Genomic DNA, 19,548 nt, shown 5'->3' with positions numbered 1-19,548 from the left:
TTGATGCATTAAACATTTGTGCTAGGTCACAACTCACTGCAGAGACGTGAGCTTTGCGTACCGTCAATAGTAGATGGCAGAAGCGTTGAAACGATTTCTCCTTGTCCTTTTTGGTTTTTGTATAAAAAGCACTGGAAACAATAGAGAACAGCACAACGTAGCACAAAAGGCTGCCTTTCGTTCACCATAGACATCAGAAGTACTACAATTGCAGGCCTGTTTGGAAAGGAAATAGAAAAAACATTAGGACAAAGTCGTGAATGAACACAACCCCAGACACACAATTTGGAGTGTATTCTCCAGGTAAGGAACAAGACTTTTGCCTGCTCCATCTGTTACCGTTTCACACATTTCAGTGAAACCTTTCATTTTAATACCCAAGTTTTTCAGTTCGTTAGAACACCAAACAGGAGATACATTACACGACTGCCATGAGCTCGTGTTCCTCCGCAGTATTTTCATTTCCCATTGAGTCCCCTGCTGCTCCCTGCTAGCTTCAATAATAACCGTAGAAGATGCTTCATAAGGCCACTAGCAACTTCTATTACAGAAGGCTTTTTCTTCCCCCACCCTCATATTCAGATGTTGACATTAATATCTCATTAAGCTAACACTTGCTGTTCCCCAGTCTGAGCAAATATCTACTACCTGCCTATTTTCCTAGCCTCTAAATCCTTTTGTAGACTGGCCTCTAGCTGACAGGGGTAGCTTGTCCCAATCTAGGAATTTCTCAACTATTGCTTATTGGCTTTTCATCTACCACATGACAAATAAGATCAGTTCTAGGCCTCATCTCTGTGGAAACACACCTCACACCTTCACGCTCTAATACACCCAACGTGACCTTGAAGCTGTTGCTCGGCATTGTAATTCCAAACTCCGAGTTTAAACAATCCTTTGGATTAGACTGCCATTGCCCATACCAATACATCATTACCTAACACAGTTAAACACTTTTCTTCCTCTACCTTGGTGGATTAGAAGGTGCATTTACAGAGGCAAAGTAGTCTTGATTCATCTGGCATCCTCGAATCACCTCTGATACAGTATTAATGGTCTACAGGAAGGGCACAGAAAAAAAATGACATTGTTAGATGCAAGCCATAATATACTACCTAGGTCACTCAAAATTATTCAAGATTACCCTGACAACTTGGTATCAAAAAGCACATACTGAGTGTCAGCATAGAGATTTATTCAATAAAACCATTTCAAATTAAATCCAAAGTAGTAACAGCTGTGAAGGGTGCTGAGCAAAGGTTAAGGGACAGAAATCTCACACAGCTCTATCATACCGAGTTACCTCCAACCTCATTTTCCATGTCAGATCAGTTTTGCTATGACAGCCAGCTGAACCAGACATTTTAAAGAAGTCGAAAGGTGAAACATTTTAAGAGAGAAAAGAATTGCAATGGAGGCCACGCCAGAGGAACCAGTCTATACTCAATCTAAGCACATCATTTTATCGAGGGAAAAAACACTTCATCCTGCACCGCTACCATGGCTTTCTAGAAGCTACAAATCCCTCATCATTGGAAACCTACCGAGTCAGAATACTTCTAGACTCTCTCAAAAGATCACAACCACCACCAAAAAACCACCCCCAAACCAGGGAAAAACATGAACCAATTCAGCCAGTCTGAGATACACTGAAATCCAACAGGAAAAAATAAGCACATCCGAAAGCCTTCTGGTTGCAGAACATAACTTAAAAGGCTATCTTACAGTTCTGTTGCCCACACAGGAAGCTGACATCTCTGGCATCTGAAATACTTTCTTAGCAAATACTGTAATTTCAGTTTGTCTCTGTAGCAACTGGTTATCCCTGTAGACTCCTGCTTTCATCCATTTAGTTGCCCCCATCCCTGCATCTGTTTGCTCCCTCTTACTTCCGTCAGGATATCAGCAGGAACTCCGGTTGCCATCAGGATCGTGCAGAGCTGCTGTAGCAACCCACAGTGAAACATTGCCTTCTGACAACTGCTGGTAGCACCAGGTGGGTTTGTGGGAGACACGAGGACCCGCACAAGCTAGAAAAAAAAGAAACAATTCTACGTGAAGAGAGCCCGAGACCTTCTGAAATGCAAAACAAAACAAATTTACCCATTTGAAGTTTAGCCAGGAAATATAATTGCTCCTAAAAATGGAGATAAAAGACAACAAATAAACAGCACATTTGTCTCGTTACTATGTACGGCCATTTGATTTTGAGCTCGGTGAAACCCTCTAAAATCTTCAAATACCTCAGTCCATTGCAAATGTTGCAACTAAGCGATGAGAAATCAAGCTGTAATATTCTATTACTTGGCTCGCCATTTGTCAGAATTACATTTCAGAAAGTGAGAAGCTACGTTCGTTACTAATGTTCCACTTGCACAAAGTGCCACAGAAGAGGAAAAGTTTATTTCATTTTTTTAGAGGGGTGAGCAGAAGGGAAGATGCCCAACAATCAGTTGTTACAAACCCACAGTGAAAGCAGCTACTGGAACTTGGTTAATGCACCATAGCCATACATTAATTCATATAGCAGGGTTCTTTATATAGCACACCCCTAATTATGTATTTTAACTCAAATCACTCTTACATCTTAAGTTACATGAAATGAAGCTATGCAGTATGCCAGCCGTTACAAATTCACAATTTGATAACAGTATTTGTGCTGAAAGCAGTACCTCGCAGGAATGTTGGGAGCTAATTCGGAGCTAAAGACAACACACTGATTTCACAGTTAACTGTTACATTACGCTTATTCTTCATTGCAAGAGAGCTGAAAAGGTGTTGACATAGATACTTAGGAGTTAGATGAAGTGTTTTACCTGCAGCATTAGGTGAAGATTAGTTACTTTCTGCGCAGACCACCCACAGTTGTCATCTCCAACTTCAAACCACGGCTTCATACGCTGAATGTATGAACCTTCTTTGAAGAAATTCTGATTGGAATTATTATTCTTCAACAAGTTTTGTAATAGGAGGAGACAATCTTCCACTACTATTCCTGGTGAGACAAAACACCAAAAGATTAATGAAAAGATGATACATGGAAAACTAACTAGCTTCCTCATGCACTAAGTATGTTCTAGATGGAACAGAGCACACAATTCTGAATTCTTCATTCTTAACCAACATTATATTTGGATCAAGAACTGTTAAACTCATGCATGAAAAAAAAATCAAAAGGTCACTCCAAAATACATCAATGTTGATTCAGTGTATTTCAAAGGAAACCATAATTATGTTTCTTCGAGAAGTCTGAAGCAAAAACATTACTTTCAAAGAATATACAGTTTGTATGAGTTAACGGGGTAGGAAAGGGAAGAACTTCCAATCCTCACAACCACTTTGTGTCTTCAAGTACACCTACTTCAGAGTCAGGCCCCGCTGCTGTCTCTTTGTATTGCAAGGACTGAAGTGAAGTTCCTGTTGAACCGCATCATGATTCAAATGCGGCAGTTCTTACTAGATTACACATTCATTCTCTTCAATCACTGCCTACATCTTCAAGTCATTTCAAAGCTACTTTTGGGCTTATTTTGGTGGAGAAGCAATTCTTAAAAATAGCCCTTACAATGAGCCAATTCTAACTCAACTCCTTGGAGTTGCAACAGCTTTTTTTTTTTACCCTCAGGTTTTATCTATACTACAAAAGCACTATAGATGCTCATCAACCGCGTACTCTGTGAGGAGAAAATCCTCAGACAGCTCTGTCCAGAAGACAACACGAATGAAAGCAGCCTGCTTCTGGTACTGCTGGGATGCCTCCAAATCTGGACTCAACAGAAAGGGTAGAGACTTACGCCTTGCACTTGTGCAAACACACAGGCAGTGCCAGGCTTGGGAGTGGGAGAACAACGAGAGCCCAGCTGTCACATTCCCCCCTTCCCACTCCTGCTGCAGAGCCACAGCTGGCGACACAGCCTCGGCAGGGCTGCAGACAGGAGGAGTGGACACGTAGGAGGGGGGAAGCAGAGAACTCTTACCGCTTAGGAATTTACATACCAAGTCTCCTAAAATTATTAGCTGCCTAAAAATAGCAGCTTTGAATCCAAGGTTTGCTTAATCCTTCCATGCCAACATACCTGGAATAATTCAGCTGGGAGAGAAGCATTAATTGCTCCTGCAGCCCACAGAAAGGTCATGGAACAGCAACCTGTCTTGTTACTGAAATAGACCCCGTAGCAAACTACAATTGGTGGTAAACTCATGATGTGTTGCTAATAAGAAAAAGAGCACCCAAGTGCTGCATCATTTTTGGTCATTTTTTTTTATCCTTTCTCCCCGCTGCAACAGGTCATTTGGGAAGGAGCTGACCAGAAAACTGAAGTTATTAGTGATGCTGAAGAAACTCAACAAGCTGCTACTTCCAGCCACTCCAAGCATCCAAGGATCTTGCAGGAGGAATGCAGGTGCTTAAGTCTGTAAGTGACGAATGCAGCATACACATATCTGACACTGCCATACAAAGCATATACATTCACAGACCTAAGCGAAACAGCAGCACACAAACTCATGCAACACATGCTCAGAGAAATTAACTGATGCTTTAACTATCTCCAGACTAGTTTTCAAAAGATGCTGCCTACTTGCTCAGTCTGGTTTTGCTTGTTCTGTTACTAGCAGGCTGTACGTTTTGATCCTTCTACCCACTAACCTAGCTCCAGTTACATACTAACATTAGCCTGTAAACATTGTCACCTAATAGTTTGCACAGAAGCACAAGACTACGAATAAGTCTTAGACTTTTCTGTACCTCCATCGCTGTTTCCTTCTTCTGTTATGATATCCAGAAGTCTCTCAAAGGCATTTTCAAATGCAACAATCTTCTGTATGGCTGCATTACTTTTTGTCAATTGCTGTAACAACAAGACTCCCTTGACAGGTCGGGGAGAACAGAAATTAAACTTAGTTTTACTACTAGAACTACATAGCTTTTCACAAGTCCCAGCTTTTCAAAGGATGCTAAATCATCAGCGTAATCCTTGGCCAGAATTACAGGACAGAACTGCACGCCCTGCAACTCGGCACATCTAACAAAACCCACCATGGACACCACGCCAATAGTTCCCTCGTGCCTCTCTGCACTTGAAAGTAGAAGCACAGCACTGTTAAAAAGGATGCTATGTGGCTATACAGAACAAAGAGGGAACTTGTAAAGCAAGTTCTGTATTAATTAGAGCATTTTGGCATCTGATGAGTTAAGAGGCAAAGACAAAGTGAACCTGGCAGAAGGCCAAGAGAAAGATCAGCTAACATACTAGGAAAACCCTACATGAGGGTCAAAGTTTGCATTAAATACACAGTAACAGTTTGCCTTTGTTACTTGAATTGTGGCGAGACACCCAAAAGCCACCCAAGTCGACTGAGGAATGAAATATTTCCAATTAGCAACCACAATGATGACTTCACGTGCATTCGTTTAGCTTAATCCAAATTCTGCACAAGTACTAAGCATTACATTTGACAGTTACTGTTTATTAAGATGATAAACTGCTTTTGTTCTGTACTTACATCATTTCGTATAACCTCCCTAGAGTCTGCTAGTAAATCCATGAGTCTGGAAACACCTGCAAGAAATGCATTAAATGAAAGCATAAACATGGTGCAGCTTTTTCATGCTGTAGGTCTTTAAAACACCTTGCTCAAGACTCCTCAAGCCCTCTTACATGATGTTTCTTGAGCTTCCAGGTTCAAGTTCACGAGCAATAAACTCAACCACTTACCCATAGGGCTGACAAGAATTATCTGCTGTACTTGAGGGCCTTGCTGCTTTAAGAGAGATGTAAGCAGTTTCACTCCAGGCCAACGAACATGGAAATCAAATTCCTGCAAAGATGGAGAGGCGTACATTAAGTAACAAATTCCTCAGTATTCAACTTTCTCTTCTAGAAAGCAGCTATGAACAGACACCAAACAGATAAGGAATTTCATCTCCTGTCCATTTCTTTTTTCATCTATCCTATTACAGCACATAGCCAGCAAGCCAAAACACTATCCTCTTCCAAGGTTCCTTCTGCTTTATTATCAGCAACGTGACCTCCCAGCAGTTTCATTTCCTCCCTCTCCTCTGGGGTAGCTGTCCTAGCTACTACTTCTTTCTAAAAAACAGTCTGCTCCTCCAGGGATCGGCCCATATTACCCAGAAATCCAAGAGGTAAAGAACAGCAAGCCTTTTTTATCTTCATTCTACTCCCAAACAGTAACAGCAGCTTCTCTGTTAAAATTGGGTCTCGTCCACAAGAGAAAGCTGAAGAGCTAACTAGTCCATGGACAGACCTGACCAACCACAGCAAACCTTTGGGGTCCCCAGGTCAGCTCCAACTCATTCAACAGCTGGTGACTGGACCCACATCTCAACTGAGTTACCTCGCAGAGCTTTCTGTACTTCCAAATCTGCTGGTTTGAAAGCATCAGCTTGAACTAAGCCAGTAGATGACCGATTTGGACAAACACTCTTACTTTAACCCTGTTCCTAGTTACGAATGAAAACCACGGTGTGTCATCCTTTCCTCGGCACCCTACCTACCTCAGCCACTGGCCGAGATAAACACCTCCGCTCTACTCGCTGCAAAAGAGAGGTGGTAGCTAATCAATTTTCTAACTATCTCACCAAACAGGCTACATGGTTTATAAAGCTTTTTCTAAAACTGACTCTTGTACAGGACAAACCCTGAATGCATGATATTGCTAGCAACGAGTATGTGAACTAGGCATCTGCAGAGAAAAAGAACGGATAACATAGAAAACACATTGCAAACTTCCAGCTCTGCACAATGCCACGTACATGTTTATCACATGACACTTCTGTGTGCAATTGCACACCAAGCTAGCCTCACCAGTCACGCAGCTCCACATATAGGTTTCACCTGTCTTTAGGACAGACCCTTGCTGTTTTGAACTTGCAGATCTCAGATTCGGATCAATAAAATCAACAGAACCCTGCTGCAGAGTAAGGCCCTAGTCTAACTTGTAACAGATAGAATCAATGTAGTATATCCTGGATTTTCCTAAAATACGTATTGCATTTGTGCAATATTTATTAGTATATTTATTAGTATGAGTAATGAGTAATGAGTAATAAATATGAGTATATTTATTAGCCAACCTTTCACACCCACTAAGTAGTTTTATAGGATTGTCATCCACAAACACAAGTTTCAGAAAGATCATTTTACTAACTCACTAACCATAGTCTACAAAACTGTGCTCCTGATTTGCACTTCCATCTACAGAGGCCTAAATTCGCTGCTCAGCGATTAAGCCTCAGATATACTGACAAATGTTTAATACTGCTGAAAGCTTGACCAAAGTTCCATATGGGAAAAGTAGAACATTAATGATCATCTGAAAAATTATCCTGGCATGAATGACAAGAGTTGCTCTTTGTGGAGCAATAGCTTTTACTGTTTGTAATCAAATATTGAAACCCCTTTCAATGTTACCCTGCTTTAAAAGGTGCGCTAGTGGCATTCAACCAGGTCATGGTCTTCACTCACCTCCAACCGCACACTCACTATGTCTAACAAAACCCCACATTTGACATTGGCTTCACTAGAAAGACAAAAACATAGCTGTATCCATTCAGATAACCTCCCTGTACAGCACAACATAGCTCTCAGTATTCCAAGTATGATACTGTTACTCACCTCCACAAGAGTCAACAAGAGTGTGACATTTTCTTGCTGTTTAATGAAAATCTCTGTGAACTGACTTCCCAAATCATCAACTTGTTTTGGTAAATTTTCTTCTGTAACAGTAAAACACAATGTATTACAACACATGATTGGAAAAACCTCAAGTAGTTGTGATTTTTGTTCTTGGTACAATAGGGCCATAGGTGACAAAAGGTTTAGAGTCACTACAGTAACGTTAATTGAATTATTTTCAAAACACTGACACAAGCTTTGCACAAATGAGAAAGCCTACATTATTCTAAACATAACTGTTATTGAGAGGTATTTTGTTTTAAAAACAGGAGGGAACTAAAATCTACTAAACCAACTAATTTCAGCATTCAAAGAAAACATATTATTTCCATTGATCATATCCAACCAGATTCACAGTTCTCACCCCACAGGTGCCTGTTACAAAAATAACCAAGCACACTCTTAAGTGAGCAGAGAATTCCTAGAGAAAAAGGGAACCCTCACAGCAGAGGAGAGCAGAAAGCCTCAAAGTGGCTACACTGGCATGCAGCTGAACTGATCCAGCAGACAAGTTCCTCGTAAGGACCATTCACTAACGGGCAAAAGCAAAGTACGTTTCATACCAAGAGACCTGAAGTGAGCAGTGGAGAATATAAACCATCTAAAGCTAAATGGCTCAAACACCTCATTTATTTATTTTAGTTTAGCAATAGAAAAGACCTAAACATCAGGAAAGTTTGAAGCAGATGAGCATCAAAACCTCTCAGTCTTGGAATCTGAATTAATTTCACAACGGAAATGAAGTGCCATTCTGTTCTCTACTCTTCAGTTGTGTAGAATCAGGGTAGTGCATGAATTTCATCTTACACAGTTATTTCATGCATCATTGTTGCAGAAACAAAACACAAATGCAAAAGTATCCCACAAAGCAACAGGAAACATGCAAGCAGCACCTCTGCACCGCTGTGTTTTTCTAGGCTGAGCGACAATTTACAAAACTATTTCACAAAACCATCACATGTAGGTACTACTGGTTGGCATAGTTAAGGAATTTCAGTTGAAAAATTGAGGAAGAGCAATTCTAATTCAAAGGGAGTTTTCTATTATACTTGTATTTTGGACAGGAATAGAAGGCATTTCATTCAAGTTCAGTGCAGTTTCTGAGACCTCAGCTTTTCAACTGCTTAGCAGTAGTTCAAATCCAGCCCCACTCAACAGGGGTAGGAATTCAGTTGTACATGAGACCAGTGGCCAGCCCATATGAAACGAGTCTCTCACGGAGTTTAAAAAATATGTTGGTTCTTTGCTCGGTTGTGTTTACTCAAGGCTCCTCACAAGAGCACACAAAGCCAGTGAATACAAGTTAACTGCTAGGGAGCATTACACAGGACATGGCCACTCATTTCCAGCTCCAGCCAAGCACCCTTCTCCCCACACATCCCCTGAACAGCTTGTGGTGCTTTGCTGCCTTCTCTCTCCATAACCCCCAAGCCCCTCCTGTCCCAGAGCATGCTGCCGCCTGCCCCAGCTCCATTCGCTGTTTTTAGGCAGTTCAGACAGCCCAACGCTTCATTGCTGCTCATCTGCCCCATCAGGCTGCCCTACAACTCACAGATGTACGTTCAGCTCTGCGACACCATCCCACGCTAGCTGATGAAACCGCTGGCACAGGAACAGCTTGAAGCATAAAGCACAGAAAATGCATGGTACAGCCACTGAATTTCTGACCAAATCCGAAGGTGTGATTTGGGTAAGTGAAGGCAAAACAAGGATTTTTCCTCCTGCTTAAACCGCAGCATTTACAGCCCTATCGAGGAGTCACTAACAAACCATTAACAACTGAGCAGCTATAAAAAGGGTCAAAGACCACGCATAATCTTCAAACTCTTTCCCTTGTTAGGGGTACGGCAAAACATGAAATCAGAGGACTCTCCCATAAAACTCTGGTGCCAAGAAAACAGTTTTAATTCAACCGATGCAATTCAAACTGTTTGCCATGGTGATTCGCTGCAAGGTACCAGTTTAGAAGATTTAGAAGAGGATTTTCTTTGGCCTTTCAGACATCAGAGAGTAGCTGATCATTTCTCTGATGTCCTATAGCTGTATTTCTCCCTTGAAGCAGGCTTATCAGTAGGTAGCTTACAAGAGGGAGAGACAAACACCACCAGTGTGCTGTAAATATTTAGCTGCAGAAACTATGACATACTAACAAAAGGGAGGACAGACTGTGTGCAAAAATAACTCCAGCCCAGGCATGTAGCATCTAGCAGAATACGAGTCCTATAGTGACCTCTCTGAAGCTGAGGGGCTTATCAAGTCTGGGTCACTCCTGATTTACACAAACAAAACAAAAAATACAGGTAAGCCAACTCCACATAAGTTCAGATGCTGCACTTGCTGCTGTATAATTAGAGGCACCTATTCTCACCTGAGAATCATACATGGATTGCAGGCACTGTAGCTTGCTGCAAACCAAGGAAAACCCATAGACCTAATATTTTTTTTCTTTTAGACACTTAAGTATAATTATTTCACTTGAATTTTCCATGAGCTCTGACCCAGCATCTTGTCCTTTACCTAAACTCAGCTACAAACAGCTAGTGTTTGAACTACAGATTCCTCCTAATCCCAACTCTTGCCCTTGCACAAGTTCTGGGTGCTAAGGCAAAACCTGAGCAGTGTACACAACTTAGACAGCCTCTTGCAAGTTTGCTGTAGTTTTTATTTATTCCAAAAGCTTGACTCTACTTCAACATGTTTAGGATTCTTTCATACAAGGGCCAAATTAAAGCTGTCTTTTTTTTTTTCCTCTCAAGTGTTGCTTTTTCCCATCAGTATTTCTTCCACTACATTTAAAAAAAAAAAAAAAAAAAAACCACAGAGGAGCCAGACAGAAACGCACTAAGTAAAACCGCATCTTCTACTTATGCGGACACACCAAAGATCTTGCAACCAGACTTCTACCCATAATCGCTCTTGAAATCTACACATTTGAAGGGCTCAAAGAGAACAACTTCCATCTGTGAAGATTAGCTCTTAGTGATTCACTAACAAGCAGTACTGCAAACTAGAATTTCATCTTAAAATAAACAGATAAAAGTACATTTTGATAAAACCGGTTTAAAAAAGGAGAACACCACAAAGTGTTAGTGGTAACTTATGGTAGAAGTGAACGCTATTTTAACATGCATTGCTTAAAAGAGACACTGTGAAGGATGGCTCCGTGCAGCACATGCATTTGTGGCGAACTTGAGGGTTTCTCAAAAACAGAAACTGTTCACAAACTTTTGCCCCGTTAAAATCCTACCAGTTCTGAAGCTGCACAATCTCATGACATTCTAAACAAGAATTTATCATTATTACAGTCTCTGGAGATCTGCTGGCATTCAACATGCCCAAATCACATGAGAAATAAAATTGGGAAGGCACTTCAGCTCCAAAGAACATGTACAGAGCAGAACGCAAAAAGCTTTCACTAAGCTCCAATGCAAGTCTTTACAGTGTCCTTTTTAAACGGCAGCGCGTGTTAGGGGTGTGAGTAGCAACTAGGCCTAAAACAAAGTGCTATATTTATATAAGTAAAGGTTTGTTTACCTTCAGAATCATCTGTCAAGGCAGGTAAAAGAAAAAGAAACAAGAGAAAGGTTTACAAGTTGAATAGCTTTCCAAACAGCACAACCAACAGCAGCATAAGCTCAGATTTTCAAAGCAGCCGTCCTAGCTTTCTACGGCAGCAATTATTCCTTCAGGTAGTTCTTGTGCAAGTGGCTGAACCAAACAACCCCATACTCTTACAACACTGGTGATCACACATACATGACTCACGTTTGTCAATTCTTTGCTCTTCATAACAGACTGCTAATAACATTCTTGCCAAGCCCGTAATCAAGGCCACTACCATGAACGTGAGATCACCAGCACTGTAAAACTCTTATCTTGTTCAAAACCTCTCTCATCAAGGTCAGGCAGATGGATGAACAAGGAAAAGAGCAAGTAAGCAAAGCGACAATTTGAGAGATGGTTAAGAATAACACATCACAGGAGGACTTCAGCTTGCAAGTCTCTTGCAGCTACGTAAGACAAGACAGTTCATTGCAGAAGGCACCGTGAAAGGGCATCCTGCATAACTTAACGCCAACACGCTGGCAGAAATTTATTCATACTGGAGAACCCTCACCGACTTTCCGTAAGGTTAATTATGACTTAGGGAGCCTCTGAAGAAGTATCTTGGTGTAAATACTGCAGACAAGAGACTTGAACTCTAACAGCAGTATCACCTCACATTTTGCCCATTCACAGGAGCATTCCCCCTCCACTACACGTAATGGAAACTGAAAAAAAGAGCTAGAAGTGCTGTCAGGGACTAGAAAGACTCTTGACGTCCATGGCAAATGCAGGACATTATGAACCCACAGATATTCAGTCATCTTAAATGTAGCCTTCTGCTCACACTGTATCATGCTTGCCCAAGAAGTCTGATTTTTTTTTTTTTTTTTTGGACAAGCTGGTATGGTGGATTTTCATGATCATTCACCCTAAAGGACAAAGGGTATCCTACAAGCCTTTTCATTTGCTGCTGATTTTTTTCCTCTTAAAACCTTGGAAAGCAAGTCTACGGCCATTTGGCTTAGGTAACTGGTTTAAACAGCGATCAAGCCAAGACTCGATATGTAAATACAAACAGAAGTGGTTTTCTAAACACCACCTGCAACAAGGCACCAAGAGAATGTCAGGAAGGCCAAGTGAGTCCTGCAGCTGGCTCCACTACACAGCTTGCTTCCATTTAACAGCTAGCGACCTTTCTGGCAGAGGCACCTACTTGGCAGCTGCCTGCGTGACTGTAACCACTACCTGGTCTCCGTTCTCCCCAGCGAGGGTGATGAGGGCAAGTGCACGCAGGCTCTGCATCTGACAGACATCGTGCTCTGACTGAGGCCTCCTCCCAGGCTAGCGCTTGCATGACCCTCAGCCGGATCCCATCCCTGTGCTCTAGACATACCCTCGTTGCTAGAAACAGGGAAACTTGGACTGTCCTGCCCTCTGCACCATTCACCCTTCAAGAGCCTGAAATGGTTATTAACCCACAGCTGTTTTACTTGTCAGAAGCCTCTGGCTCCTCTTGCATCTGGGCACTCGCAGCTCCTATTCATGTATTAAGTTTTAAGAACATTCTTCTTGCCCAAGCCTAATTTGGGTTACTGCTGTCATTTTCTTCAGCATACTAATGTTCCTGTGAAATACGGGGTTATTTTTAAGAGCTGCAACCATTTCATTGGCCTTGGAGGTCAGTTCTGATGGCCTGTCAAGAAAGGCCTTCTAAAATAAAGGCAGGAAGGACAGGGAATTTCACAGCTTAGCTGTATAGCATCTACTTTTACATCTAACTATCTTGGGAAAGACAGGCAGAGTCTCTTCCTGAAACGCCACAGCAGAGATGGAAAAGAAGGTTTTCACACTTACATACAGCCCCCTTATCATAGGTACCTGAGATTTTATCTCTCAATATCCTTGTTAAGTCATCAGATAGCAGTGTCCCGTTTGACAGTAACCGCCAGAACTGTCCTTTCCCAATAGCACAGAATGACTCGATTATTTACAAACTCGAAAAAAATAATGAATTACCCCATTCCAACCTGACTGCTGTTCACAGAACATAGTTCTTAAAATGAATAAGCAAGAGATCCAGTGTTGCTTTAACACAAGCTGCGTACAACAAGATTTTTAGCATTGTCGTAACAGCTACACAATAACAAAGCAAGTCTCAGCATTAGTAAATCACAGAGTATTACAGTTTATAATTTGAACAAAAAGACCAAGGAAAGCACCCCCACCGTTAACACAACTATTTCTAGCAAGCACTTACCTTGCTCCTCCTCTTCTAGGTCATTCGATATTACATTGTAGAGAGTGTCCAAGGCATAGCCAATTATTTCAGAGTCTGAACTGCAAATGAAAGAATCACTTTTCTTTAATGACTTACTTCCAACTACTCTTACAACATTGTTTTTCTGCACAGGCAGTTCCCTTTGCAGCATTAGATCAAGTGACAACAGCTGATGTTGACAGACATTTTGTAATACCATGTAACCATGAGCTGTCCGGTCCCTGAATGGAGTCAAACTCCTTTTCCCAATCCCATTCCCTCAGGTGGCCACATCCAGAAAGTCTGGTGACACAAGATGACCACAGGAAGCTTCACTGTAAGCCTATCTTCCATTTCTTGAGTCACTCCTTCCACCCTGCTCCTCGAGTATACCAGGAGAAACCTCTGCGAGCAATTCGGACCCCTTCCCAGAAAGTCACCCAAGGAAGCTGCAACAAGCTTCAGCACCATCCCAAGAAAGACCCTCGCACTACCCCGTCAGCAAGAACCAGGGGCCAAAAGCTTGCTCTCCACATGAATGCAGTAACAACAGCTGCCGACTCTCCCAAACAGGCCAGCCTCCCTGTCACCAACTCAGACTACACCCTGTTATTAAGGGCTTTTGAACTCCAAGCATCCCCAGGAAGCAGCTGGGCAGCCACACTAACCCCAAAGCATTAGTTCACCTGCTTACACCAAGACTTGTCTCTTAATAAGCCCTGCTTTTAGAGACCTGTTTCTCCAGCATTACAAAGACCGAACAATCTGTAAACCCTATGCTTCAACAAAGACACAGTGCAAGAGTTCGGGGGGGGTAACCATTTTTGCTACTTGCTTTGTTGCTCATAAACCACAAAAGTATGAAAGCACAGCTGGTCAAAAAAAAAGGAAAATAAAACCTAACATCAGAAAGGAAGGCACCTCAGAGTGCAGGACACACCTCACAGCTATTTTCATGTCTTGCCCAAGCATCAGAAGAGCACGCCGTCAAAACAAAACCTCTCATTCAAACTTTTTACTATTTGCTTTCACTGGTCTAAGGTATACAGAGTAAGGCCTTCACACCAAAGATAAATTAGGATTTTAAGAAGCTCCTAGGCCAGTTCAGAGCAGAGGCCTAAAAAACACCCTAACCAGCAATCTTAAAAGCCAAGCCTTAACTGAGACCAGCTACCTCTGCTAGACCACTAATTAAAGATGACAGACCTACAGCAGTTGTTGCAACCAAGAAAACTAGAGATGCCTCAAGGTAATCCTCCAGCTTTGAGAAGACAAAATGCAGCAAGCTGTACCTATGTTTCTTGTATCACTACAGCAAGGGCTTGAGCGAGCTGTCAAAGTGACACCTCGCCTCCCTTTCTACAACTCTCACACTAAATGAAAAGCTGGAAATAATCAGGTGTCAGTGTAGTCTGTTCTTTCACACTGGGTTTTGAATTGCATCCTTGTCCTGCTGATGTCCTCCCAGGACACAAGCGTTTTTCCTCAGTGTCACTCAACTCATACCGTCAGCTTTTAAGCTGGACTGTAATGGAAACAAAAGGGGGAAAAAAAACTTATCTCTTCCTCTGCCAAACTGCTAGTCAAAGCAAGTAAAGGAAGCTTTTAGTTCATGTCAGTAGTCTCATCCAGCAGGTACGCTCAGATTTCCAGCCTGCATATGTTTTCCCTTTATTGTAATTTTAGTTCTTCAACACAACACTACAAAGCCTATTGTTTCCTTTTCATGTAACTGAAACAATTCCACATCTGAAAAAACACATAGAAATTATTTCCTGGAGACTGGGGGGGGGTGGTGGGGTGGGGGTGGTGGAGAAAAAAACCCCACACGACACTGCAGCCTTGCTTTTCCTTGTTAGGGAATTCACAGCAGCTATAAAAGAGTAGGCAAATTTTATGTAGATGTGGTAAAAGCAGCCATCATTTCTCTTGTTGAAAGAGGAACAAATCACAAGATGAGGACAGCAGCATTCTATCTTTGCTGTTTGCTGCCTTGCTACTATCTGCTGTTCGCCACGTAGAACATTTTATTGATTATTGTGTTCAGACTGAAGCTGTGCAGCTTTTGGTCTGTAGTGAAAATCACTCAGGAGATAGACTTGCAGTCTCTCGTGCATCCATAAGAGATGCGGCCTTTATGCAATGCAACAATCCAGCGAAAGCCACCTCAGGCATCTTCCCTCTGCTAGTTGTGCTTTTATGTGGCACTCGGCCAAGATGTCAGTGCAGTGCTCCATGAGTTCACAAACAATAGCAGAGGAGAACCACATGGAAGCAAAGGCACCCATGTACTGTCCTGTCCAGGTAGGGTGCCTCAAAAATGCTTTTACCTATTCTTCTAAAATGATGGCATTTCACTGTCAAAATAGCGACAAGCATCATCTGTAGTGTCAGGAAAAGCACAGACAAGCAGAGTGTTTCTGTCATGTCATCAATCACAGAATGCCAAGAAAGGAGGGCATTTTGTTGCCCCTGAAGACTCAAGTCACAGATAAGCTATCGAAGGGGTAATCACATATTACCTCTTACAGAAGTTTTAATGAGAAGTATATTACAATTTCAAGTTTTGGAGCTAATAGCACACAAGTAACTGAGGTTTGTGCCTTAAGAAAAAAAAAATTCTTTCTCTTAGGTTGCAAACTATTAGAATCGTCACACTGAAATTTAGAAACCTTGTTATATTAGTAGAACCAAAGCAGTTCAAGATCAAGTTGACTTCTCCCTCTGATGCCTTCTCCCACCCCAACAGTTAAGTAGCACTGGCCTGTTCTACAGTCAATGCCAAATTTTTTTTCAAGATAATCCCTGGTGTGATGTGGCAACATCTAGACAGCAGGTCAGGCAAACTCCTCTAGTAGATCACAGTTCCTACTTCAGATTACAAAATAAACATATGGCGTAAGAACACCGGTGCGTATAAGAGTCTGGAACACTTAAAGGCTGACTCAGGAGTGTTATCGGGCTCCAGGATGGCTGATGCGCATAGCTGAAAAACTAGTGAGAGAAGTCAGCTTTCTATAGAACAAGTTTTAAGTAGGAGATAGAGCAGGAGATAGAGCTTAAGGCAACCTAAGCTCTATCTATACGAAACCGTATAACAAGTACAATGACATGTTCTTTTTTTTCAATTTATTACCTTTTTAAAAAATGTATTAAATTTAAGAGACCTAAGTGGTGTATTTCTCTTCCAGGATAAAGGCTGTAAATAATTGGAAGCACCAGTTTAAGATCTGAGGCCAGAGAGGAGAACAGGACACAAGAAGCTCTCACCATTTCAGCACAGCCATGCAAACCAGGCCTTTTCCCTACTGAAGTTAGGAGATGAAGCTATAAATGCCTCTAACCTCATACTAACAACTTCAGAACTAAGAGAATACCAGCACGCCTTATAACACAAAGAGCTAAAGCAAAGTGCAGTTCACTACAAGGGAAGTAGATGATTAGCACAGCAACGAGGCTGCAAACCGAAGGAAGGAAAAAACTGCTATTACAGGGCTGATACCGTACTGGTGCTTATCACTTCAAATTCTAAGAGAAGGAACAACTGATTCACCAAAATCAGGAGATACACCAGAGATGAAAGACAGCTACTTTTTTCCTCAAGGGCTCCACGAATAATACTTAACATAATTCTAAGAAAAGAGCTGTGCTATCATACTTGGCTGAGAAAGCCTTAAAACCAAATGACTTTTCGATTAGATACTGATCTCACAATGAGCTTATTTGCAGTAGGAAACAATCATCTCTTAGCATCAAAGTTGCTGCCATTTTTCATATTGCTATTACATATTCCAGCAAGACAAATGCTGCTGTAGATCAAACAGCTGTGCATCTTGAACTGTTCCATTCATTTTTGGTAAATACATAATAGGAAAGCATGTTTGCACTTGTCACTGTTCTCACGTTACAGTACTCTCCACACCAGCTATCCATTCCACACGTGCACTCAGGCTCCGAGTTCGGAGCCCCATGCCTGCTGCTGGGCTCCTCCGCCATCATTCTTTCCAACTAAACACCTCATCCCTGAAAAAAAGCCCGGAGAGCAGATTAAGCCTCACCTAATACAGCCCAACCAAGCCCTGCTTCTACTCAGCTGGGAACTAAGAGGGGTATCCCATGGATCATGTACACCTTCTGATGCACCCAAGAGAGGAGGACTGGAGGAGGAAACGAGCATTCTCCCCTTCTGCAGAAAGCTTCAGGGCGCCTCAGATGGACATTGGAAAGGTCCAAAGATCACACCTACAAGCACACGCTGAAACAGCAGTGACGGCACTACAGCACTGTCCTCTGCCAGGCCACCGTCCTCTCAGCTCAATATGCCAAGCACACTGTGCATCTGGGACAGCTGAGCCCGCGATTCATTTATCAACCAGTTATTCAGATGAGCTGGCTTTGATTTGTATTCCTAAAACTGACAAGAGTCCCCAAAGCCTCGCTTCTGCAGTCACCGAAACCAAATGGTGCACTCACACCACCTGTAACACACACCCCAACTTGTCAGACACAGGGGCTACCACTAGACCTCTCCCAAATGAACCGCAGCATACGACATTTGGGCCAGCTGATGCGCTGGGCCATCAGAAAACATGCAATAGGAAATCCACCTATCAGCATTTTGTGGAAGACAGCATTTTTTCAGCTGAAAACCCAAAAACCAGAAAGATGTATCTACTGTTTTTTTTGAACTGCAGCCTGAGTCACAGAAGACATCTCCACAGAGCCCCAGCATACACAAATTCCAAAGGGACAACTGGAGCCCAGAAAGCACAGAAAAGCTCTCAAGTTCCTGCCCTGAAGGGTTCCAGTTAACATCTCAAAGGAAAGGCAATCAGTAGAGCCCCGCCTCCCTTCTCCAAGTTCAAATCTGGCCTCAAGAGCAGCTAAGTGGATGAAAGCAGGCTCCTTGACCTCATTTTTTGAAGGGCTTCCCCTTCACATCCATGACAGTTACTCCTATGACCTTCCCTTTTACTGTTTGCATCACACAAGTTGCATGCAAGCCAGACATTCGCTTTTAACTACACAGCCAACAGAATGGAAATAACACGGACTCATCTAGACACCGGCCCCATACCTTCTTCCCCGCCAGCACAACTGGCCAGGCAAGGAAGGCCACCCGCAGCCTTCGCTTGAGCACTGAAGGGTTTTTGTCCCATATACGTAAGCACAGCAAGATGCCTCCTTCTAGACACTGGACTGCTACCTTCCTAATCTGCCTTTCTCTTGACATTAGAAGACACGCTCCTGCTCCCCATGTACGCACATGTAAGTATTCCACATATGCCCTTGTGACTTTTTTAATATACATACAGGGTTTAAGTTCCCATCCAGACTGAAAGACTATCACAACAGACTTGCCCACCTAAGCACCAAGAACAGTATTTCAAGCTCAAATCTGAGTACTGCAAACAGGTTCCAAGTTACCATTTCTGGGTACTATCAAGTACAGCAATGCAGTCCATTGCAGAAAGACATGGATAGCAAAGACAGTTGAAATGCTGGATTGCATAGACAGTTGAAATGCTGGATTGCATAAATATTACATTCTAGTCCACATAAAGTATTTAGACTAGCGTCATCAGTCTTAACAGCCACCACGGAGCCCAGCTCTCCTATTGACTTGAACCCCTCAATATAACTGCCTGCATTACTCCCCATGACAGAATTATTCTACTGGTTCATTTGATGACACACACCTGAGAAAACACACATTTGCTGACTTCATTCGCTGCCTCTTAATTCTGTCTAGTTCACCTTTTGCCCAATAACAGGTTGACTTATTTCAAACACTGTATTTGATTAACATGGTAATTTTGGGTTTACCTTCCCACAGCAGTGGAAACTGAACTGAGAAGCATTAACATACACTTCGGTACCACCCGTACTCTAGAACCCATCTTTCTGTCCCTCTCATCCAAGTCCCTGGAATTCTGTTCTTTTCACCTCTGAATACGCTCCGATTAAGTCGGTCATCATAAAAAGCCACCGGGACAGGAGAGTTGTTAGAAACCCAGTTCCCCTCCGAGCTTTACTGGCACAGAG

At 42.3% G+C, this 19,548-nt stretch overlaps 1 protein-coding gene across 5 annotated transcripts in view; it reads right to left on the bottom strand.

The window, feature by feature from the left end:
* Window positions 1-19,548, bottom strand: part of USO1 (USO1 vesicle transport factor) — a 37,050-nt gene that overhangs the window by 16,723 nt on the left and 779 nt on the right. For 3 of the 5 annotated variants that reach the window (XM_075709846.1, XM_075709843.1, XM_075709847.1), the window contains exons 4-12: window positions 13,504-13,583; window positions 7,641-7,741; window positions 5,718-5,820; window positions 5,506-5,561; window positions 4,748-4,868; window positions 2,817-2,995; window positions 1,890-2,030; window positions 969-1,057; window positions 62-216 (exon numbers count right to left, since the gene is read on the bottom strand). In XM_075709846.1, the coding sequence (XP_075565961.1) occupies window positions 62-216; window positions 969-1,057; window positions 1,890-2,030; window positions 2,817-2,995; window positions 4,748-4,868; window positions 5,506-5,561; window positions 5,718-5,820; window positions 7,641-7,741; window positions 13,504-13,583 (1,025 nt within the window). Of the gene's footprint in view, window positions 1-61; window positions 217-968; window positions 1,058-1,889; window positions 2,031-2,816; window positions 2,996-4,747; window positions 4,869-5,505; window positions 5,562-5,717; window positions 5,821-7,640; window positions 7,742-11,234; window positions 11,247-13,503; window positions 13,584-19,548 lie in introns of all 5 variants that reach the window. The other 2 variants (XM_075709844.1, XM_075709848.1) reach the window with 2 other exon arrangements.

Source organism: Pelecanus crispus, chromosome 4 (genome assembly GCF_030463565.1).
Source record: "Pelecanus crispus isolate bPelCri1 chromosome 4, bPelCri1.pri, whole genome shotgun sequence".
In the NCBI taxonomy this organism is placed as follows: domain Eukaryota; kingdom Metazoa; phylum Chordata; class Aves; order Pelecaniformes; family Pelecanidae; genus Pelecanus; species Pelecanus crispus.
This window is presented reverse-complemented; position numbering and strand designations above follow the sequence as displayed.